The sequence below is a fragment of the Panthera onca genome, chromosome B2 (genome assembly GCF_046562875.1).
Source record: "Panthera onca isolate mPanOnc1 chromosome B2, mPanOnc1 haplotype 2, whole genome shotgun sequence".
Lineage (NCBI taxonomy): Eukaryota > Metazoa > Chordata > Mammalia > Carnivora > Felidae > Panthera > Panthera onca.
Window position 1 is genome coordinate 2,569,715 of NC_138343.1, and position 25,645 is coordinate 2,595,359.

The following is a 25,645-nucleotide window of genomic DNA, read 5'->3' on the forward strand; positions in this document are numbered from 1 at the left end:
GAAGGGAGAGAAGGAATTAATGAGGTAGGAAAATTGAAACTAAAAAATTAAAATTAAAAATTTATTAAAATTGAAAAGTAAACACACACACACACACACACACACACACACACACACACACAACTCGAATAGATGGTGCTCTATCCTAGGTGTATTTTGGTCTTGTTGTTGAAAGTGGTTTGACAGATTAGAGCTACAAATGGGGGGGGGGTGAGAAAAGAGAAAAATAAGGAAATCGTTTGAGGATTTGAAGAAATGAGTACACTGAAGTAGACTAAACTGAGATGATGTGGATAAAATAGAATTTGAAAAAATATACACAAAAGTAAATAATATAGGGAAAAAAATTAAAGAAAAATATTTTTAATAAAAATTAAAAATAAATATGAAATTTTTCTTTTTCTGTATTTAAGAAAAAGGAAAGAGATGAAAAAGAGAAATAGAGAAAAAAAGAATCGTTCGAAAATTTGAAAAAGTGAATCCATTATAGTGGACTAAAATAAAATGATGTAAGTAAAACTGAATTTTAAAAAATTTACATAAAAGCAAAAAATATACAATGGAAATTAAATAAAATATTTTTAATAGAAATTGAAAGTAAAAATGAATTTTTCTCTTTCTGCATTCAAGAAAAAAGAATGAAAAAGAGAAAAAAAGAAAATGAAGAAAAGAAAGGAAATTGAAAATTTGCAAAGGTGAATGAATACACTGATGTAGACTAAAATAAAATGATGGAAGTAAAGTAGAATTTGAAAAAATTTACACAGAAGTAAAACATATACTAATGACAATTAAAGAAAGATATTTTTAATTAAAATTGAAAATAAAAATGAGTTTTTGTTTCTGTATTCACGAAAAAGAAAAGAAGTGTAAAAGAGAAAAAAAAAAAGAAAGAAAATTGAAGAGATGAATCTGCTAACAGATTGAAGTAGGACTGAAATTGCTTCATTTTCCCCTAGAGATCAGTCTATGTAGTGCTTTTTAGTCCACAAACTAAGCTGGCAGTGATACTTGTGTTCTTGAGGAGCAAAATTGGGCCAGTCGGGCAGGGCTCAGTGTAACAGCTCCGCTCTCCACTAGATGGCACTGCTAGCCTACTGGGGTGGATTTTTGCGGTGCTGGTAGGTGCATATGCGCATGCGGGGGAGTGGTGAAAATGGCGCCACCTAGCTACCCAGTCTGTTCCCCCGGAGCAGCAATCACGCACCTGTTCTCTGTCTTCAGCTTTCTTCCACTCCCCGCTTTTTTACTTTCCGTGACCAGGCCCCAGGCAGCACCTCTCTCCCGAGTTTTGTCTCAGATGCGGCTGTTTTCCCCAGCCCCTTACTTACGAAGGACTATGGCCTTGACCCGTTCCACACCTCTGCAGGAGGGTCTCACTGAGCAATGGCCGAATGAGCAATGACTGAATGTGGGCTGCATCCAGGAATGCCCGCTGGACCCTGCTGTTGCTGGTGCCCCGAGACTGCGGCCAGGTGCCAGCCTGCCCCAGAAAAAGTTTGAGAGATAGGGTAGCAGCAGCGTTTCAGGGATTATGGAAAACCACAACACACATCTGGCACCAGGCTTTACCTTCAACAACCTTGCCCCAGCACCAGTGAATGTAGCTGCCTTCTGGGGTCTGCTGGGACCAGGTGGCTTCAACAGTCTCTACCAAATGTCCTTCCAGCAGTGGAACTGCTTTCCCTGTGTGGCCCGAGAACATCCCAGAGCCCAGTCTGTTCCTGGGGATTCGCCCTTCCTACCAGAGCATCGCCAGGTATTGAGGTGCGGAGTTGTAGCCTTTGCACTCCCCTTGTTTACAGTCTTAATGGAATTTAAACCCTTTCCTTTCTCTTTTCTCCCTTTTTAGTTTAGTCCCTGTGGCTGTTTCCAATTTTCCACTTTCTCTCCAGCTGCTTTTGGGGAGGGGTACTTTTCTCGTTTTCTAATCCCCTGCCCAGTATCTGTCCTGTTTTTTCCCCGCAAAAGCAGTTCCCTACCTTTTGGGGCTACTTGCTCCTGAAATTCACCTCTCCATGATGCCTACCTGCTGAATTCTGTGGTTCAGGTTGTGCAGATTTTTGTGTTAATCCTCCAATCAGTTTTCTAGGAGTGTAGGATGGTTTAGTGTTGGTCTGGCTGTATTTCATGGATGGGAGACACACAAAAGACTTCCATGCTGTTCCATCATCTTGGCTCCTCTGCTCTAAAACCTTTATAAATTTCAATTCAAACCCATTAATGGATATGTGATTTGTCAACATCTTCTCCCATTCAGTAGTTTTCTTTTAATTTAAAAAGGATTATTTTTTGAAATATTTTGGAATTATTGTACTGTAGTTTTTAAAAATATCTTTTTACTCATTCATCTTTATCATAAATATTCTTTCTTTTTTAACTAATTTTTTCATTTCATTGATTCAAGTTAGTTAACAGATAGTGTAGTATTGGTTTGAGGAGTACAACCCAGGGATTCATCACTTATGTATAAAGCCTAGTACTTATCCCAACAAGTGCCCTCCTTAATACTCATCACCCATTTAGCCCATCCCGCACCTACCTTCCTTCCAACCACCCTCAGTTTGTTCTTTGTATTTAAGTGTCTCTTATGGTTTGTCTCCCTCCTTTTTTATCTTATTTTTACTTCCTTCCCCTCATTTCATCTGTTGCATTTTTTAAATTCCACATATACATGAAATTATATGAAATTTGTGTTTCTCTGATGGCCTTATTTCAGTCAGCAAAATACACTCTACTTGTCTCTATGTCACTACAAATGGCATGATTTCATTCTTTTTGATTGCCAAGTAATACTCCATTGTATATATTTACCACTTCTTTATCCATTAGTCGTGGATGGACATTTGGGCTCTTTCCATACCTTGGCGATTGTCGATAGTACTGCTATCAACATTGGAGTGGAGGTGTTCCTTCAAACAGCACACCCATATCCCTTGGGTAAGTACCTAGTAGTGCAATTGCTGGGTCATAGGGTAGTTCTATTTTTAATTTTTTGAGGAACCTCCATACTGTTTTCCAGAGTGGCTACACCAGTTTACACTCCCACCAGCACTGCAAAAGAAATCCTCTTTCTCCGCATCCTCACCAACATCTGTTGTTGCCTGAGTTGTTAATGTTAACCATTGTGACAGGTATGAGGTGGTATCTCATTGTGGTTTGGATTTGTAGTTCTCTGGTGATAAGTGATTTTGAGCATTTTTTCATTTGACTGTTAGCCATCTGTGTGTCTTCCTTGGAGAAGTGTCTATTCGTGTCTTTTGCCCACTTCTTCACTGTATTACTCATTTTTTTGGGTGTTGAGTTTGATAAGTTCTTTGTAGATTTTGGATACTAACCCTTTATCTGATATGTCATTTGCAAATATCTTCTCCCATTCTGTTTGTTGCCTTTTAATTTGCCGATTGTTTCCTTCATTGTGAAGAAGGTTTTTATTTTTTTAAATTTTATTTCTTTAAAAATTTTCATCCATATTAGTTAGCATATAGTGCAACAATGATTTCAGGAGTAGATTTCTTACTGCCCCTTACCATTTAGCCCATTCCCTCTCCCACACCCGCTCCAGTAACCCTCAGTTTGTTCTCCATATTTATGGGTTTCTTATATTTTGTCCCCTCCCTGTGTTTTATATTATTCTTGTTTCTTTTCCCTTGTGTTCATCTGTTTTGTCTCTTAAAGTCCTCATATGAGTGAAGTGATATTTGTCATTCTCTGACTGACTGACTTCACTTAGCATAATACCCTCCAGTTCCATCCACATAGTTGGAAATGGCAAGATTTCATTCTTTTTGATTGCTGAGTAATACTCCATTGTGTATATATACCACATCTTCTTTATCCATTCATCCATCAGTGGACATTTGGGCTCTTTCCATACTTTGGCTATTGTTGCTAGTGCTGCTATAAACATGGGGGTGCATGTGTCCCTTCGAAACAGCACACCTGTATCCCTTGGATAAATACCAGGAGATTTTTATTTTGAAGTGGTCCCGATAGTTCATTTTCCCTGTGTTTCCCTTGCCTCTGGAGACGTAGTGAGTGAGAAGTTGCTGCTGCTGAAGTCAAAGAGGTTTTTATCTGCTTTATCCTCTAGAATTTTGATGGCTTCCTATCTTACAGTTAGGTCCTTCATCTATTTTGAGTTTATTTTTGTGTATGGTGTAAGAAAGTGGTCCAGGTTCATTTTTCTGCATGTCGCTGTCCAGTTGTCACAGCACCATCTCCTGAAGAGACTGTCTTTATTCCACTGGATATCTTTTCCTGCTTTGTCAAAGATTCATTGGCCATATAATTGTGGGTCCTTTCCTGTTTCCATTCTGTTCCATTGATCTGAATGTCTGTTTTTGTGTCAGTACCATACCGTCTTGATGATTACAGTTTTGTAATACATCTTATTTTTTTCCAGAAATGCTTTGCATGGTTTATTCATTCCCCCAAACAAGCCTGTGAGGCAGGTGCCATTAATTAGGGGATGATTGCTCTTTTGGCTTTGTAACAAGTAGGACGTTGGAGCACTGTAGAGGGAGGAATCAAATCCCACATTCTAAGCCAGTTTGGAATTCTGCATTTGTCTTGTCTTTGACTACTTGTTTTCACTAAATTTCTCTGAGCTTTGTTATCTTCATTGAAGATCTCGATTATAATCCTTTTATCAAAGATCATATTGTACCCAGGCACCTGGGTGGCTCATTCAGTTACGCTGTAATACAATTTGAAATCCTGGATTGTGATGCCTCCAGCTTCGGTTTTCTTTTTCAAGATTGTTTTCGGAATTTGGGGTGTTTTCTGGTTCCATACAAATTTTAGGATTGTTTGTTCTAGCTCTGTGAAGAATCCTGGTGTTGTTTTGATAGGGATTTCCTTGAATATGTAGATTGCTTTGGGGAGTATTTTGTTTTAACAATCTTTGTTCTTCCATTCCAGGAGCATGGAATATTTTTCCATTTTTTTTGGTCTTCAACTTGTTTCTTAAGTTTTGTATAGTTATTAATGTATAGATTTTTGAACTCATGGTTAGATGCATTTCTAGGTATTTAAAGGTTGTTTGTGCACTTGTCAATGGGATCAATTCCTGATTTCTCTTACTGTTGCTTCATTATTGGTGTATAGGAATGCAACCGATTTCTGTGCAGTGATTTTATATCTTGTGACTTTGCTGAATTCATGGATCAGTTCTAGCAGTTTTTCAGTAGAATATGTTGTGTTTTCCACATAGAGTATTATGTCATTGCTAAGAGTGAAAGTTTGACTTCCTCCTGGCCTTTTTGGATGCGTTTTATTCCCTTGTGGCTTCTGATTGCTGAGGTCAAAACTTCCAATAGCATGTTGAATAACAGTGGTGAGAGTGGACATCCCTGTCATGTTCCTGAACTTAGGGGGGAAGCTCTTTCTTTTTCTCCATTGAGAATGATATTAGCAGTGGAGTGGGTCTTTCATATAAGGCTTTTTGAATCTTGACGTATGAACTTTCTATTCCTACTGTCCTGAGGGCGTTTATCAAGAAAGTGTGCCGTATTTTGTCAAATGGTTCCTCTGTGTCTTTCGAGATGATCATGTGGTTGTTGTCCTTTGTTTTATTGATGTCATGTATAACATTGATTTGTGGCTATTGAAACAGCCCTGCATCCCAGGTATAAATCCCACTTGGCGTGGTGAATAATTCGTTAATGCATTGTCTTGATTTGGTTGGCTGGTATCTTGTTGAGGACTTTTGCATCCATATTCATCAGGGCAATTGTTCTGTAATTCTCCTTTTGAGTGGGTTCTTTGTCTGGTTTTGGAATCAAGGTAATCCTGGCTGCATAGAATTAGTTTGTAAGGTTTCCTTCCATTTCTATTTTTGGCATGACTTCAAAAGAATAGGTGTTAACTCTTCTTTAAATATTTGGTAGAATTTCACTAAAGCCACCTGGCCCTGGACTCTTGTTTTTTTGGGAGACTTTTGATTACTAATTCATTGTCTTTACTGGTTATGGGTGTGTTCAAATTTTTTATTTCTTTCTCTTCCAGTTTTGGAAGTTTATATATTTCTGGGAATTTGTCCTTTTCTTTCAGGTTGCCCATTTCATTGGTGTATAATTGCTCATAATATTCTCTTATTATTGTTTGTATTTCTGCTGTGTTGGTTGTGATCTGTCCTCTGTGATTCTTAATTTTATTCATTTGGGTCCTTTCCTTTTTCATCAAAATGGATATGGGTTTATCAGTTTTGTTAATTCTATCAAAGAACCACCTTCTAGTTTCATCAGTCTATTCTACTGGTTTGTTTGTGTGTTTTTTGTTTTTGTTGTTTTGACAGTATTGATTTCTGCTCTTGTTTTTAGTATTTCCAATTTTCTGCTGTTTTTTTTTTTTTTTTTTTTTTTTTTAAATTTTTTTTTTCAACGTTTTTTATTTATTTTTGGGACAGAGAGAGACAGAGCATGAACGGGGGAGGGGCAGAGAGAGAGGGAGACACAGAATCGGAAACAGGCTCCAGGCTCCGAGCCATCAGCCCAGAGCCTGACGCGGGGCTCGAACTCACGGACCGCGAGATCGTGACCTGGCTGAAGTCGGACGCTTAACCGACTGCGCCACCCAGGCGCCCCTCTGCTGTTTTTTTTTTGTTTGTTTGTTTAATTGCTGTTCTTTTTCCAGCTCTTTAAGGTGTCCGGTTAGGTGTGTATCTGAGACCTTTCTTTTTTCTTTGGGAAGGTTTGAATTGGTATATAGTTCCCTCTTATGACTGTTTTTGCTGCATCCCAGAGGTTCTGGGCTGTGGTGTTAATATTTTCATTGGTTTCCCTGTACTTTTCAATTTCCTCTTTAACTTCTTGGTTAGCCTATTCAGTCTTTAGTAGGATATTCTTTACTGTCCAACTGTTTGTTATCTTTCCACATTTTTTCTTGTGGTTGATTTGAATTTCATAGTGTGGTTGTCTGAACATATGCACTGTATCATGTCAATCTTTTTGTAGTTTTTGAGCACTGATTTGTGTCCCATTATGTGATTTACTCTGGAGAACGTTTCATGTGCACTTGAGAAGAATATGTATTCTGCTACATTAGGATGAAATATTCTGAATATATCTGTTAAGTCCATCTGGTATAGTGTGTCATTCATAACCATTGTTTCCTTGTTGATTTTCTGTGTAGATGATCTGTGCATTGCTGTCATTGGGGTGCTGAAGTCCCTTACTATTATGGTATTATTATCAAAGAGTTTCTTTGTGTTGTGATTAATTGCTTTATATATTTGAGTGCTTTCACATTTGGAGCATAAATGTTTACAATTGTTAGATCTTCTTGGTGGATAGATCCCTTAATTATGATATAATGCCTTTCTTCATCTCTTGTTATGGTCTTTATTTTAAAGTCTCGATTGTCTGATATAAGTATGGCTATCCTGGCTTTCTTTTTGTGACCATTAGCATGATAGATGTTTCTCCATCCCCTTACTTTCAATCTTAAGGTGTCTTTAGGTCTAAAATGGGTCTCTTGGGATGTGGAGAAATGGGAACCCTATTGCACTGTTGGTGGGAATGCAAATTTGTGCAGTCACTCTGGAAAACAGTGTGGAGGTTCCTCACAAAATTAAAAATAGACCTACCCTATGACCGAGCAGTAGCACTGCTAGGAATTTACCCAAGGGATACAGGAGTACTGATGCATAGGGGCACTTGTACCCCAATGTTTATAACAGCACTCTCAACAATAGCCAAATTGTGGAAAGAGCCTAAATGTCCATCAACTGATAAAAGGATAAAGAAATTGTGGTTTATATACACAATGGAGTACTACGTGGCAACGAGAAAGAATGAAATATGTCTGTTTGTAGCAACGTGGGTGGAACTGGAGAGTGTGATGCTAAGTGAAATAAGCCATACAGAGAAAGACAGATACCATATGTTTTCACTCTTATGTGGATCCTGAGAAACTTAACAGGAACCCATGGGGAGGGGAAGAAAAAAAAAGAGGTTAGAGTGGGAGAGAGCCAAAGCATAATAAACTCTTAGAAACTGAGAACAAACTGAGGTTTGAGGGGGGTGGGAGGGAGGGGAGGGCGGGTGATGGGTATTGAGGAGGGCACCTTTTGGGATGAGTACTGGGTGTTGTATGGAAACCAATTTGACAGTAAATTTCATAAAAAATAATAAAATGGTGTCTTGTAAACAGCATATAGATGGATCTTGTTCTCTTATCCATTCTGTTACTCTATGTCCTTTGGTTTCTTTAATCCAGTGACGTTTATAGTGAGTCCTGAAAGATAGGTATTTATTGCCATTATGTTGCCTATGGAGTTGAGTTTCTGGTGGTATTCTCTGTTCCTTTTTAGTCTTTGTTGCCTTTGGTCTTTTTGGTTTTTGTTTTGTTTTGTTTGTTTGTTTGTTTGGTCTTTTTTTCCCTTAGAGTGTCACCCTTAAAATTTCTTGCAGGGCTGGTTTAGTGGTCACAAACTCCCTTAATGTTTGTTTGGCTGGGAAACTTCTTACCTCTCCTTCTATTTTGCATGAGAGTCTTGGTGGATAAAGAATTCTTGGCTGCATATTTTTCTCATTCAGCACATTGAATATATCCTGGCACCCCTTGCTGGCCACCAAGTTTCTGTGGATAAGTCTGCTATGACAAGATTTGTCTTTCCTTGTAGGTTAAGGACTTTTTTTTTCCCTTTCTGCTTTCATGAATCTTTCCTTGCCTGAGTATTGTGTGAATTTGAGGATGATATGCCTTGTTGTTGGTCAGTTTTTGTTGAATCTAATGGGAGTTCTTTGTGCTTTCTTTTTTTTTTTTTATGTCTGTGTCTTTCTTTTTTTTTTTATGTCTGTGTCTTTCCCCAGTTTAGGAAAGTTTTCTGCTATGATACGCTCACATAACTTTCTATCCCCTTTTCTCTCTCTTGGTCATCTGGGACTGCTATGACTCTGATGTTATTCCTTTTTCATGAGTTACTGAGTTCTCTGATTCTTATATAGTGCTCTTTTGCCTTCGACTCTCCTTTTTTCCTTCATTTTTTCTTCATAAGCTTGTCCTCTATATCAGTGATTCGCTGCTCTGATTCATCTATCTTTGTTGCCATGGTACCCATTCAAGATTCCAGCTCGTTTATAGCATGTTTTGTTTCATCCTGACTAGATTTTACTTCTCTTATCTCCACAGAAAGGGATTCTAATCCATTTTCAACCCCAGCTAGTATTCTTGTTATCATGCCTCTAAATTCTGGTTGAGACATCTTGCTGGTATCTGTGTTAAGTCTCTGGCTGTCATTTCTTCCCGTTCTTTCTTTTGGATTGAATTCTTCATTTCATCTTTTTGAAGGAAGAAAATGAATTAATAATGTAAAAATATAAAAATTAAAAAAAAAACAAAAAATTCAAACAAAAGATGCTATATCCTAAGTGAGTTTTATTCTTGTTGTTGAAAGAAGCTTGACATATTAGTGAAAATGGAAAGAGAGGAAAGGAAAAAAAAAGGGTTGAAAATTTGAAAGAATGCATACAATGATATAGAATAAAATGAAATAAAGTAAAATTGAATTGAAAAATTTTTCGGAAAGTAAAAACTATAGTAGGAAAAGATTAAAGAAAAATCTTTTTAATTAAAATGTAATTTAAATAATTTTTTTCTCCTTCTTTATTCAAGAATTTGCAAAGAAAAGAAAAAGGGAAATAAATGGAACAGATGGACCAGTGAAGAGATTTAAATATGACTTAAATGACATGTACTTTCCCGTATAAATTAAATTATGAAGCAGTTTATAGGTCACAAACTAAGCAGGTGGAGATACTGGTTGTGTTCCTGAGGAGTGAGGTTGGCCCAGTTGGTCACGGTTTAGTGTAACGGCATTGTTGTCTACTAGATGGTGCTGCTTAGCTTCCTGGGGTGGATTGCTTTGGTGCATGTAGGTGTGTATGTACATGCACAAGAGAGGTGAAAATGGCGTCACCCAGCTACCAAGTCTTTAGTATCAGAATCTGTACTCTTCCTGACCAGCAATCAAGTCCCCTCCTTATCTCCAGCTTCTGCCCACTCCCCGCTTCTACACTGTCCATGAACAAGCTGTCAGGCTACCAGGTGGCACCTCCCTCCTGAGTTTTATCTCAGATGTGGCTGTGTTTCCCAACCCCTTACTTCTGTGGGACTGCGGCTTTCACCTATTCCAACCATCTGGGGGAGGTTCTCACCAAGCAGTTGCCGGCCGGCTCTCTGGAATGTTTGTGAGACCGTGCTGTTGCTGATGGACCATGCTGGAGACCGGCTGGGTCCCTACCCACTCCAGAAAAAGTTCACATGATTGTGTAGCAGCAGTGTTTCAGGGATTATGGAAAATCACAACACACATCTGGTGCCAGGCTTCACCCTTCATGACCTTGTTCCAGCACCAGCTAATGTGGTTGTTCTCCAGGGTCCTATGGGAACTTTGCCTATGGGGTGGCCACAAGCCTCTACCCAATGTCCTCCCAGCAGGGGAACCTCCTCTCCCCATGTGACCTGACGACCCCTTGGGCTCGCTCTCTGCTCCTGGGGTCACCCTTACCACCAGAGCACAGCCAGGTATCAAGCTGTGGAATTTCAGACTCTGCATTCCCTTGTTTATAAAGTCTTAATGGAATTTAACCCCTCTCCTTTCTCCTTTCTCCCTTTTTTGTTCAGTCCCTTATGCCTGTTTCCACTCTTACACCTTCTCTCCAGCCTAGCTGCTTTAAGTGTGTGTGTGGGTGCTTTTCCTGTACTTTCCCTGCTCCTTGTCCTTTACCTGCAAGCAAAAACAGCTCCCTGACCTCTGTAGCTTCTCTTTCCTCCAGTTCACCTCTCTGCTCTGTGTGCCTGTTGAGTTTGTGGTTCAGGTTTTGCATATTGTTGTGTTAATCCTCAAATAAGTTTTCTAGGTGTACAAGAGGATTTAGTGTTTATCGGGCTGCATATCAGGGATGAGAGATGCAAAAAAAAAGCCTTGCATCCTGTTGCAATCTTGGTCCCTCCCGATTTTATTTAAATTTTGATTTATTTTTGATTTATTTCAGTAATAGAATTTTTTTGTTAAAATTTTAAAAAATGTTTATTTATTTTTGAAGAGCGAGAGAGATGAAGCAGGAATGGTGGAGGGGCAGAGAGAGGGGGAGACACAGAATGGGAAGTAGGCTCCAACTCTGAGCTGTCAGTACAGAGTCTGACGTGGGGCTCAAACCCACAGACCGGGAGATCATGGTCTGAGCCGAAGTTGGATGCTCAACTGACTGAGCCACTCAGGCACCCCAGTAGTAGAATTTTTTTTTAAATATTCATTTTTCTTTAAAATTTATTTATTTTGAGAGAAAGAGAGGGACAACATGCATAGAGAAGGCAGATAGAGGGAGAGGGAGAGGGAGAGGGAGAGGGAGAGGGAGAGAGAGAGTGAGAGAGAATCTCAAACAGGCTCTGCACTGAGAGCTGTGGAGTCCAATGTGGGACTAGAACTCATGATCCGTGAGTTCCTGACCTGATCTGAAACCAAGAGCTGGTTGCTTAACTGACTGTGCCGCTCAGGTGCCCTTAAGTGTATATTTTTTTAAAGAGAGAGAGTGTGAGCAAGAGAGAGACAGAAAGAGAGAGGGATGGAAGATCGGAAGGAGGCTCTTTGCCAAGAGCAGAGAGCCTGATTTGGACCTGGAACCATGAGCTGAGTGGATGTTGGACACTTAACTGACTGAGCCACGCAGGCACCCCTGTTTCAGAGGTAGAATCCAGTGATTCATTACTTACATACAACACCCAGTGCTCATCACAAGTACCCTCCTTAATGCCCATCCCCCATCTAGCCCATCCCCCATCTGCCTCCACCCCATCAACCTTTAGTTTGTTCTCCTTTAGCCTCTTGTGGTTTGTTTCTTTTTTCTTAATTGTTTTCACCCTCCCATATGTTCCTTTTTTTTGTTTCTTAAAGTCCACCTATGAGTGTACTCATATGATATGTGTCTTTTTCTGACTGACTGACTTATTTCGCTTAGCATAATACACTCTAGTTCCATCTACGTGGTTGCAAATGGCAAGACACCATTCTTTTTGATTGTTGAGTAATTTAATATATATATATATGTATATATATAATCTATATCTATATCTATCTATATAGAGAAGAGACATAGATAAATAGATATCATCTAAGAAGAGATATAGATATATGGATAAATATCTATATCTATATCTATATATATCTATATACCTTCTTTTTTTCTATTCATGTTTTAATTTAAATTCTAATTAGTTAACATACAATGCTATATTGATTTTAGGGGTAGAATTCAGTGATTCATCGCTTACATACACACCCAGTTCTCATCACAACAAGTACCCCCCCTAATGCCCATCAGCCATCTAGCCCATCTCATACCCACGTCCCCTCTCAGTTTGTTCTCATGTTTAAGTCTCTTATGATTTGTTGCCCTCTCTCTTTTAACCCCCTCCCATATGTTCATCTGTTCTGATTCTTAAATTCCACATATGAGTAAAATCATATATTTGTCTTTTTATGACTGACTAATTTTGCTTAGCACACTCTAGCTCCTTTCATGTGGTTGAAAATGGCAAGATTCCTATATTTTTGATGGGCAAGTAATTTTCCAATACACACCCACCCCCACCCCCCCCCCCCCACACACACCACTTCTTATCCATTCATCAGTTAATGGACACTTAGGCTCTCTCCATAATTTGGCTATTGTTGATAATGCTACTATAAACCTGTGAGTGTATGTACCTCTTCAAATCTGTATTTTTGTATCCCATGGGTAAATAACTAGTAGTGTAATTGCTGGGTCATAGGGTAGGTCTATTTTACATTTTTGAGGAACCACCATACTATTCTCTAGAGTGGCTATACCAGTTTGCATTCTCACCAACAGTATAAGAGGGTTCCCTTTTATACATATTCTCACTAACATCTATTGTTTTCTGAGTTGTTGTTATTTTTAGCCATTCTGACATATGTGAGGTGGTGTCTCATTGTGGTTTTGATTTGTATTTCACTGATGATGAGTGATGTTGAGCATATTTTCATGTGTCTGTTAGCCATCTGGATGTCTCATTTGGAGAAATGCCTGTTCATGTCTTCTGCCCATTTCTTAAGTGGATTATTTACCTTTAAGGTGTTGAGTTTGATATGTTCTTTTTAGATTTTGGAACTAGCCTTTTATCCAATATTTCATTTGCAAACATCTCTTATTCTGTAGGCTGCCTTTGAGTTTTGTATGCAAAGGATGTTTATGTTGAAGAAGTCCCATTTTGGCTTTTGTTTCCCTTGCCTCTGGAGACATGTCTAGTAGGAAGTTGCGATGGCCAAGGTCAAAGAGGTTGTTGCCTGTGTTCTCCTCTAGGATTTTGATAGTGTCTTGTCTCACATTTAGGTATTTCATCCATCTTGAATATATTTTTGTGTATGGTGTAAGAAAGTGGTCCAGTTTCATTCTTCTGTATGCCACTTCTGTATGCCAGTTTTCCCAACACCATTTGTGAAAGAGATTGTGTTTTTTTCTTTGGATACTTTTTCCTGCTTTGTTGAGGATTACTCGGCCATATGTTTGGGATCCATTTCTGGGTTCTCTATTCTGTTCCATTGATCTATGTGTCAGTTTTGTGCCAGTATTATACTATCTGGATGATTACTGGGTTGTCATAGTACTTCAAGTCCAGAATTGTGATGACTCCAGCTTTGATTTCTTTTTCAACCTTACTTTGACTATTCGGGGTCTTTTGTGGTTCCATACAAACTTTGGAATGAATTGTTCTATCTCCGTGAAAAATTCTAGTGTTATTTTGATAGGGACTGCAATGAATGTGTAGGTTGCTATCAAAATTTTAATCACATATGTTCTTCCAACTCATGAGCATGTAATGTTTTCATTAAAAAATTTTTTTAAGTGTTTATTTATTTGTGACAGAAGGAGAGAGAGAGTGTGAGTGGGGCAGGGGAGGAGAAAGAGAGGGAGATGCAGAATTTGAAGCAAGCTCCAGCCTCCAAGCTGTCAGTGCAGAGACCAATTTGGGGCTAAAACTCAGGAACCATGAGTCATGACCTGGGCCGATGTCAGATGCTTAATCGACTGAACCACCCAGTGCTCCATGAGCATTGAATGTTTTTCTAATTCTTTGTGTCTTCTTCAATTTATTCATAAGTGCTCTATAATTTTTAGCATGTGGATCTTTTAGCTTTTTGGTTACTTTTGTTCCTCTTTCTTACGGTTTTTGGTGTAATTATAAATGAGATAAATTCATTGATTTCCCCTTCTGCTGCCTCATTATTGGTGTATAGAAACGAAACTGATTCCTGTATGTCGATTTTATATCCTGTGACTTTGCCAAATTCATGAATCAGTCCTAACAGTTTTTTGGTGGAGTCTTTTGAGTTTTCCATGTAAAGTATCATGTCATCTGCGAAGAGTGAGAGTTTGACTTATTCTTTGCCAATGTGTATACTTTTCATTTCTTTCTGCTGTCTGATTGCTGAGGCTAGGACTTCCAGTACTATGGAAAAGAACAGTGATGAGATTGGATATCCCTGTGGTGTTCCTGATCAGGGGGAAAGCTATGTTTGTCCCCCTTGAGGATGATATTAGCTGTGGGTCTTTCATATATGGCTTTTATGATGTTGAGGTATGTTCCTTCTATCCTGATTTTCTTGAGTGTTTTAATCAAGAAAGGATGCTGTGTTTTGTCAAATGCTTTTTCTGCATCGATTGACAGGATCATATGGTTCTTTTCTTTTTCTTTTATTAATGTGATGTATCTCATTGATTGATTTGCAAATATTGAATCAGCTCTGCAGCCCAGGAATGAATCCCACTTGATCATGGTGAATAATTCTTTTTATATGCTGTTGAATTTGATTTGCTAGTATTCTGTTGAGAATTTTTGCATCCTTATTCATCAGGGATATTGGCCTGTGATTCTCCTTTCCTGCTGGGTCTCTGTCTGGTTTGGGAATTAAAGTAATGCTGGCTTCATAGAACGAGTCTGGAAGTTTTCCATCCCTTTCTATTTTTTGGAACAGCTTGAGAAGGATAAGTATTATCTCTGCTTTAAATGTCTGGTAGAATTCCCCAGGGAAGCCATCTGGTCCTGGACTCTTATTTGTTGGGAGATTTTTGATAACTGATTCAATTTCTTTGCTGGTTATGGGTGTGTTCAAATTTTCTATTTCTTCCCGTTTGAGTTTTGGAAGTGTGTGGGTGTTTAGGAATTTGTCCATTTCTTCCAGGTTGTCCAGTGTGTTGGCATATAATTTTTCATAGTATTCCCTGATAATTGATTGTATTTCTGAGCGATTGGATGCAATAATTCCATTTTCATTCATAATTTTATCTATTTGTGTCCTCTACATTTTCTTTTTGAGAATCCTGGTTAGAGTTTTATCAATTTTGTTTATATTTTCAAAAAAATCAACTCTTGTTTTCATTGATCTGCTCTACTGTTTTCTTTTTTTTTAGATTCTATATTGTTTATTTCTCCTCTGATCTTTATTATTTCTCTTCTTCTGCTGGGTTTGGGATGTCTTTGCTCTTCTGCCTCTAGTTCCTTTAGGTGTGCTGTTAGATTTTGTATTTGGGATTTTTTTTGTTTCTTGAGATAGGCCTGGATTGCAATGTATCTTCCTCTCAGGACTGCCTTTGCTGTATCCCAAAGCATTTGGTTGTATTTTCATTTTTATTGGTTTCCATATATTTTTCTTAATTTCTTCTCTAATTGCCTCGTTGACCCATTCATTCTGTGGTAGGGTGTTCTTTAACGTCTATACTTTTGGAGGTTTTCCAGAATTTTTCCTGTGGTTGATTTCAAGTTTCATAGCATTGTGGTCTGAAAGTGTGCATGGTATAATCTCAATTCTTTTATACTTATTAAGAGATATTTTGTGACCCAGTATGTGAACTATCCTAGAGAATGTTCCATGTGCACTTGAGAAGAAAGTATATTCTGATGGTTTGGGATGCAGAGTTCTAAATATATCTGTCAAGTCCATCAGATCCAACGTATCATTTAGGGCCCTTGTTTCTTTATTGATTCTCTGTCTAGATGATCTATTCCTTGTTGTAAGTGAAGTATTAAAGTCCCCTGCAATTACCACATTCTTATCAATAAGGTTGCTTATGTTTGTGATTAATTATATATTGGGGGGCTCCCGTATTTGGCGCATAGACATTTATAATATTTAGCTCTTCCTGCTGGATAGAGCCTGTAATTATTATATAATGCCCTTCTTCTTCCCTTGTCACAGCCTTGAATTTAAAGTCTACTTTGTCTGATGTAAGTATGGCTGATCTAGCTTTCTTTTGCCTTCCAGTAACATGATAGATAGTCTTCAGGGAGGACTGCCTTCTTCTACTGCCGACTGAGCCCTGGGGATGGCAGACACAGTCAGGCTTTGTCTTTTCCCACAGCACTCCAGGGAGATAGCTGCCTTTTCCTTTTCTTTCTTTTGTCCAGATGCAGGCCTACACTTCCCTAGCTGCTCTTTCTTTTCCTTTTGTCACTCTGCAGAAGGGGGTCCCTCCTCTCCATGCCCAGTTGGCCTTTTTTTTGATCTCCCCTTGTTTGCAGTCACCCACCCATCTTTTCTCCAGCTTTCCCATTTTCTTCCTGGTAGATTCAACCTCTTTTCCTCCCAGGCTCTGGTGTTCAAAGTCCTTTGCCCTCTATGCTTCTTTGTTTGAGAGACACGGGAAGTACGGATCCCCCTACTTCTCTGCCATGTTGCAGATCTTGTAGTTTGTGAGTTTCTAGGAGTGTTCCAATATCTTCCAGATGGCCAGTTTGTTGGCAAATCATTTTTCATAGCATTCTCTTCTAATTGTTTGTCTTTCTACAAAGCTGGTTATGATCTCTCCTCCTTTATTCATGATTTATTAATTTGGTTCCTCTCTCTTTTTTTTGAAAAGTCTGGCTAGAGGTTTATCAATTTTGTTTATTCTTCCAAAGAACCAGCTCTTAGTTTCAATGAACTGGTCTACTGTGTTTTTTTGTTTCTATATCATTTTTTTCTGATCTAATGTTTACTATATCCCTTCTTCTGCTTGCCTTAGGCTTCATGTGGTTCCTTTGCTAGCTTCTTTAGGTGCAAGGTTAGATTGTATATTTGGGGCCTTTCTTCTCTTGAGTGAGGCCTGGGAAGAAAAGCATAATAGCAGGTGTATAATTCTCTCCGTCCTCAGGACATCCAGAGTGTCAGTTCTCCCCATAACCATCAGGATGGGATCTACCTGGTATGTGAATACCTGAGAACATCCAAGTCCAAGAATGTTTTTAGCAGGAGGTAGTTTATCTCCTTAGGCAGAACATGATGAATGAAACTGGAAGTTATGGATCTTTGAGAAATGGCCACAAAGTACCCATCAATTTTCTTCCATTTTTCTTATTGAGTATTTGTAAGTCTCCTGATAAACTCAAAATCAATTTGAGCTTAAATGCAAGTACTGGCTGAATTTAAATACACCATGTGCACATATTAACAACACAGGTAATTTTTTACAGTATTTGAGGACGCCGTTAAAACCAGTGATTATAAAATGTACAGTGTTTTACAGGATTTGAGTTTTTTCCCCCAAACCACATTAGAAGTTTGATAGAATTTGGTGGCCCTTTTTTATTTCATGCTAAAGATTGGAATGTGCCTAATTATTAGCTCTGTGATCCTGTATAATTGGTTGTGAATGAAATTAAATGAAAAATGTGTTTACATATTTACATTTAAAATTAAGCAAGTGAATGGATTCTTCCTTACATATTTATATGTGCATATTTTGGGCAGTTGTGAGGAAAAAACCTTAAGTGTTTTGTAACACTGCTAGGTCATTCACAGATGGGAGCTAAGGTAGCTAGGGAGGTCTAGGGAGTTATTGTCCTCTGTGAGATATGTGAACTAATAGAAGAGACAGATTAGGTCTCCTCTGGCGTTGTTCTCCAGAGTCATGTCCCTGAGGATTGCCATGTCTGGGCAGCTCAGTGACATGGGCTCATTAAGAGTGTGGGGCATCCGTTCCCCAGAGACACCAGCAGGGGAAGGGACTTGATTCTCTGTGCAAGCCCAGCCAGAGTTCAGAAACACGGAACCCTCTCACATGCTCATAAGGGTCTCACTGTTGCATAGGCAGGTCATTGTACTCAGGACACCATACTTCGAGTCTGTGACTGCCTTCATCCTCTACGTCCGAGAGGCAAAGCGCAGATCTCTGGTGTCACATGAAGACCTGTGAAGTCATCCTGAGAAGGTGTCCTTTCCCTTAAGAAAAAGTTATGGATGAGCCAGGCTGGTACAGTCAACCTTTGTATTTACTGCAGACACTGATTCTCCATGTCCATGTCCCTATCCCCAGAACTGCATTTAGGCAGTAACTTGGAGAGGAGTTAGGGAAATAGCTTTGAATCCACAGGGAAGGTGAATAAAGGTGAGTGAAATATTGGTTGCTGCGTTGCTGTAGGAATCGACAAGTTAATTTCCAGTTGCAATTGTTCTTGAAACAAAAAAAGAGCTAAATGGTTTGCATATGGTCGATTGTCTAATGCAACAGACTGTGGAAGTTCACAAAATTTAAGAACTAAATGTAATTGTTCATGATGGATGCCTCTAGTCATTCGTAGACATTTGATTCTTTTGTAGTACATGCATCACACCACTCTGTGCACATGTGGAAAATAATTAGATATGCATGTTTAGTGGGAATAACATTTGCATTCAGAAATAGATTAGTAGAGAATCCATATGTGTAAAACTATCAGATTGTATGCCTCCATGCTTTCCCTTTGTTCCATATTGTCTGTGAAATTAGATAATATTTCCTCTCTATGCTAAAATCATATCAGTATTTATTAATTTAAATATTTATTTTCTCCCTTACCAGTTAGCAACATATGTAAAATATGTATGAAGTTTTTAACTGCTATGTTGAAAATTACATCAGGGAAGTTCCATTTGGTGTATATTCTGTCCATGCATCTTTATTTTGATTTTATTGTTAAGAAGAAAGCTGATCCTTCAAGTGCGTATAAGTAACCAAATGATGAGGAAAAAGTAATAAAAAACCTGAATGCTTTACTTGACACAGTGTGTTGTGTGTGTGTGTGTGTGGGGGCATGTGTGTTTCTGTGTGTGTGGTTGCACTTAGGTGATGTGTAAAGCACACGAGTTTCCATCCTTCTATCCTTGCACACGATCACGAGTAGACTCTTGTATGAATGCTATTGGTGACCTGCTCATACGCTCTTTACCTGCTGGGGCTCCAATCTAAACACTACTTGTTATGAGTATGGGCTCCAAGCTTCACAGCCATTCCCTTCTTGAGAGAATTGTCCTCAGCTTAAAGGGAGCCACATTGCCAGGTGGTCTGGGGAACATGGTGGGAGCAGCTCACAGCCAGTGACAGACTATGGGATGTACAAAAGGTGCCAATGCCAAGGCAGGCCTGAATCTGGTGCAATTCATGCTCCAGAGTCATGCTGTCCAATTCAGTAGTAGGTACCCACAGGAAGCTATTTAAATTCAAATTTATTAAAATTACATAAAGTGTACCATTCAGTTTCTTAGCTAGGATATTTTATTTTTATTTATTTATTTAAAAAATTTTAAAAACGTTTATTCTTGAGAGAGAGAGACAGACATACAGACAGACAAGAGTGTATGCAGGGGAGGGACAGAGAGAGATACAGAATCTGAAGCAGGCTCCATTCTCTAAGCTGTCAACACCGAGCCTGACGTGGCGCTCTAACCCACAAATCATGAGATCATGCCATGACCCAAAGTTGGATGCTTCACCGACTGAGCTACCCAGGCACCACGATTTCTTGGATAGGACATTTTAAATGCTCAGGTATGACAGGTAGAGAGTGGGCATAGTATTGGACACTGAAGGCAGAGAATTTCTACCATCACAGATGGATGCTTTTACTGGAGAGTTCTGTCCAGCTTCTCATGGGATCAGACTCCTGCTCTGTTCCACTGGAGACCACATCCTTGCTTAGCAACATTCTCTGCTGTTTTCCTTCCCTCACTCCGTTTATCCCGAGAGCATTCCCTGAATAAACAACACGCAGTGGAAATCCTACTTCATTGTCTTCCCCATAAAACTTGCCCTACAGCCCTGTCAGTGTTCATCACATCTGTCATTTCCTATCTAGTGATGGCTGCATTCCCCTCATTTGCTCATCCTCCCTCATTCGAGGGCCTGTTCTCATATGTCTGAGGTCACATGAGACCCATGAGACAGAAGCATCCAGCAAGGAACAGCGATTCAGTCGTAGCACTGAGGCTGCGCAAATCTTGCCCCCACTTTTTCAGGATTCATTCAGGAACTGGATAGGGCAGCATGGGTATGTCAAACATATCAGTGAATGTTACATGTTTGAAACAACACCTTAAATGGAGACATTATATTGAGGTCTTTTGTCTTTAAACTGTGTAGTATGCATACTGAGCATCTGGTTTTGTGGACATATGTATTCTTCCACCAAAACGTTTAGAGTTACGTGTAGCATTGAACACTTAGGGTAATTGCTCTATTACCTTAGGTCTGTCACTACCAAGCATTTAACGTCTTTCATTTGATGCCTGTTTTCTTGTTATTGTAAATTGAGATCTTGTGAGGTGTCATTTCAAGTAAATACTTTTTTGATGGTAATTATTACATAGAATGCCACTTTTTAATTTTGCAAGATCTGTTTTTATTTTAACTAATAATTTTTTCTCTCTCTATATAACATATGTCCTTTTCAAGTATTTTTTTGTGTGCAAAGTAACAATTTATGTGTAATATTCATAACTGGATTTCCTGTATCAGATTATTTCATGACAGCTGCATTCTACATTCATATATATATATATATATATATATATATATATATATATATATATATAAAATTAATATAAATGTATTAAAACCCACCCATACACATATAATATTGTAAAACAGCAAGAAATTTGTACAGGTTCATTTCACCACCTCTTTATGTTTTCTCAACTGTCTTCCTAGTCCTTATCCATATGGACTATTAAAATCTATCGTTATTTTATTCTAATGGTTCAGTATTATATTGGTATTTTGTTTGGATGAGTTAGCATTTTCTGTTTGCTCTCCATCATTTTCATGAGTGTTTCCTTTGTCAGGCAATTTAAATAGTTTGCCAGCCGGGCTCTTGGTGGCTAAGTTGGTTAAGCCTCCGACACTTGATTTTGGCTCAGGTAATGGTCTCAGAGGTGTGAGGTCGGGCTCTGTGCTGACAGTGAGGAGCTTGCTTGGGAATTTCTCTCTGGGTCTCTCCTCTCTCCCTCTCCATCTCACTCTGTCCCTCCACTGCTTGTGCTCACTCTCTCTCACACAAAATAATAAATAAACTGAAAAAATTAAAGCAATAAAAATTTGTCAGCAATGTGTTTCAGATGGATGTGTGTATATTTGTGCACGTGTGCATGAGAACGAACCACGGTTTGTTTTTATTTGCTCTTCTGAGAAGGTGTTAAGGAGGGGATGGTCCCTGTTGTTGCATATTTAGACTGTGCCTGATACCTTTATAATTAATTCTATTAAGAAATTGTTGGTGCATAGATTCTGTTTTGTGGATACCACTGCTCAATCTTAATAGGAAATCGAAGGAGGTATAAAACAGTGTGAATTACCACATCCTTTATTCCATTTCTATGAACATTTATTTTATGCCAGTTTTGTACCCGTTTCTTTCACACATTGGTTTGAAAGAAACTTGCGTCATATTTTAAAACTCTTGGAAGAGTTAAAAATGTGCTGGATGGCTACCCTTCTGAGTATGATGGAACTGAAATACTCGTGTCCTGACGCCTCTTCAGTTGGTATGTTACTATGCTCATTCAGTACTGCGCAGCTGGATGGAAATGGTCATCAGACGAGCCTTAGAGCCTTAGAGCTGGCATTGTGTTTGATCTAGTGTGACTGTCTCTGCAGGCTAGCTTCCAGAATGGTGATCATGAATATAATATAGATGGGTGTGGGAGATTTTGTATAATACCAATATATCCTTTCCTTTAGGCCTTTCCTTGTACTACGTTAAGGTTTGCATTATAGCTCTTCGACTTGTCACGGCTTTGAGAATATATCTGTGTTTATCTCTATGTATTTACCCAAGTAATTATTTTATCCTAGGCAATGATGCAAAGCATTACACTTTGTACATAGGTTACCCATTTGAATAATGCTTTAATATGTTGTGACTAGAATGGTGATATGGAATAATCCTACCTCCTTGAGGAATTTTATGAAGGTTGGTGTAATTACTCTAATGGAGTAATGTGTGAAGCACCAATCTGCAGAAGGAAGAATTGAGTGTTGGCCCCTGGATTTTAGAGTTCTGATTCCAAAGGACTGCATAGCCGATGAATTTTCAGAGTTCGTGTTAAATTGGTATGGTAATTTTAAGCATCTTTGGGGTTAACGTTAAGCACTGTTTGAATGGTGTTGTTGTCAGGTTTTCTCTCATTGAGTATTTGTTTTACTTCCACACACACACAAAGAAACCTGATATTTGTTTGTATGCAGAACTAGCAGCGATGTGTTGAATGTAACTGAATTCTTTGTAGAAATATACTCTAGGTCATAAATTCCTGTAACTGAATTTATTTTCGAGATCATGTTGTATCATGACCTGTGCCGTGTGGTATGTGTATTCCAGTTGTGTGCAATTATGAGATACATATGAAAAATAATGAATCTGGGGTGCCTGGGTGGCTCAGTCGGTGAAGGGTCTGACTTTGGCTCTGGTCAAGATCTCACTGTTCGTGAGTTCAAGCTCCATGTTGGGCTGTGTGCTGATAGCTAGGAGCCAGGAGCCTGGAGCCTGGTTGAGTTCTGTGTCTTCTTCTCTCCCTGTTTTCCCCGCTTGCACTCTGCCTTTGTCCCTCTCTCAAAGATAAGTAAACATTAGAAAAAGTTTTTAAAAAAATGATGACTCACTCTGTGTGCAGCACTTTCCTATTCTTTCTGATTTCCCTCCCTCTTTTCCCTTATCCCGATTTTCTCTGAAAGGCACACATATTTTTATTTTATTTCATTTATTTTATTGATTTTAAATTCTCTTTTTTATTTTTTTGAATTTACATCCAAATTAGTTAGCATATAGTGCAACAATGATTTCAGGAGTACATTCCTTAATACCCCTTACCCATGTAGCCCATCTTCCCTCCCACAACCCCTCCAGCAACCCTCAGTTTGTTCTCCATATTTATGCGTCTCTCCTGTTTTGTCCCCCTCCCTGTTTTTATATTATTTTTGCTTCCCTTCCCTTATGTTCATCTGTTTTGTCTCTTAAAGTCCTCATATGAGTGAAGTCATATGATTTTTGTCTTTCTCTGACTGACTAATTTCACTTAGCGTAATACCCTCCAGTTCCATCCACGTAGTTGCAAATGGCACGATTTCATTCTTTTTTGATTGCTGAGTAATACTCCATTGTATGTTTATACCACATCTTCTTATCCATTCATCCATTGGTGGACATTTGGGCTCTTTCCGTACTTTGGCCATTGTTGATAGTGCTGCTATAAACACGGGGGTGCACACACATATTTTATAGTTCTTTCAGCCTACTAGGCTGAGACTGAAAGACATTTTGTACCTATGACTGTTGCAGACACAGGTCCATTATTTGATTTTTCTTACATTAAATATTATGATTTTCTTTTTTGATAATATAGAATTAATTAATATGAACGATGGCAATTTCATGAGTCCATAATTTATTCAAAGAGTTACTTATACAATCCCATGCCCTGTCTTATAACATGCTAAATTCACATCCTGCCAACATTTTATTGCTTTGAAGATTGTTTTTAAAAATTGCTAAATTCTTGGTCTTGACAGGAAACATGTAGTAAGAAAGAATGGACCAGAAAAATGGAAGTTCTTTCACTGGCTTTATCCTGCTGGGTTTCTCTGACCGGCCTCAGCTGGAGCGAGTCCTCTTTGTGGTTCTTCTGATCTTCTATCTGCTCACCCTGCTGGGAAACACAACCATCATTGCGTTGTCCCGCCTGGACCCACACCTGCAGACTCCCATGTACTTTTTCCTGTCCAACCTAAGCTTTCTGGACCTGTGTTACACGACCAGCACTGTTCCTCAGCTGCTGGTCCATCTCAGGGGAGCAGACAAGTCTATCTCCTTCGGTGGCTGTGTAGCTCAGCTGTTCGTCTCTCTAGGGTTGGGATCCACAGAATGCATTCTGTTAGGGGTGATGGCATTTGACCGCTATGCAGCCGTCTGCAGGCCCCTGCACTACACAGTGATCATGCACCCCCGTCTGTGCACCCTGATGGCTTCTGCATCGTGGTTCCTTGGTTTTGCCAACTCCTCATTGCACACGGTGCTCACCTTCCTTGTACCGCTCTGTGGGAGAAATAAAATAGACCACTTCTTTTGTGAGGTTCCCCCACTGCTCAAGCTTGCCTGTGTTGACACCATTGTGAATGAGTCTGAGCTCTTTGTCAGTGTGATCATTCTCCTCATACCTGTGGCATTGATCACGTTCTCCTATGGTCAGATTGTCAAGGCAGTGTTAAGAATAAAGTCAGCTTCAGGACAGAGGAAAGCTTTTGGGACATGTGGGTCCCACTTCACAGTGGTCTCCCTGTTCTACGGCACAGGCATCTACATTTACCTCCAGCCCAGCAACAACTACTCCCAGGATCAGGGCAAGTTCGTTTCTCTCTTCTACACCATCGTCACCCCCATGGTCAACCCCTTTATATATACCCTGCGGAACAAGGATGTGACTGGAGCAATGAAGAAGGTGCTTTGTAGAGACCATGACTCCAGATGACTCGGTACGGAAGACCCTGTGATGGAACACTTTGAATGTCAGAGCCCCTAAGATTTTGTGTCTGGACCTGTCATCCAACATTTCCCCTGATGATTATCATGAGAATTACCTTACTTCATTGTTTTAAGCAAGGAGTGTTCAAACTCTGAATTCATGGGTTCAGCAGTGCAAGAGAGTTCCCATTTCTAAATATCCTTGACAACACCTGTTGTTTCTTGTGTTGTTGATTTTAGCTATTCTCACATGGGTGAAGTGACATATCATTGCGTTTTTGGTTTGTATTTACCTGATGATCAGTGATGTTGAGCATGTTTTGACGTGTTTTTTTTTTTTTTTTTTTTTATCATGTTGTCTTCTTTGGAGAATGTCTATTCATGTATTCTGGCCATTTTTAATTGGATCATTTGTATTTTGGGCATTGTATGTGTAAGACCTTTATAAATTATGATATAAACCCTTTATTGGTTATGTCATTTGTCAATATCTTCTCCCATTCAGTAGTTTTCTTTTAACTTTGAAACACAAGTAAGTTTGAAATATTTTTCAAATGATTTTATTCTAGTTTTTTTAATTAAGTGTTTTTACTTATTCATCTTTATCATAAATATTATTTCTTTTTAAAATAAATGTATTTATTTCAATTCAAGTTAGTTAACAGATAGTGTTGTATTGGTTGCAGGAGTAAAACCAAGTGATTCATCACTTACATATGAAGCCATGTACTCTTCCCAAGAAGTGCCCTCCTAATACCCATCACACGTTTCGCCCATGCCCCCACTCCTCTCTCCTCCAGCAACCCTCAGTTTGTTGTTTGTATGTAAGAGTCTCCTATCGTTTGCCTCCTTCTGTTTTTCTTTTTTTTCCTTC

The 25,645-nt window shown here is 38.9% G+C and overlaps 1 protein-coding gene across 1 annotated transcript; it reads left to right on the plus strand.

Moving 5' to 3' along the window:
• The first annotated feature begins 23,842 nt into the window (after nucleotides 1–23,842).
• LOC132674859 (olfactory receptor 2B8-like) lies at nucleotides 23,843–24,778 on the plus strand. The gene has a single exon (XM_060627367.3). It carries the CDS (start codon nucleotides 23,843–23,845, stop codon nucleotides 24,776–24,778), a length of 936 nt encoding a protein of 311 aa, XP_060483350.3.
• The last annotated feature ends 867 nt before the right edge of the window (nucleotides 24,779–25,645 follow it).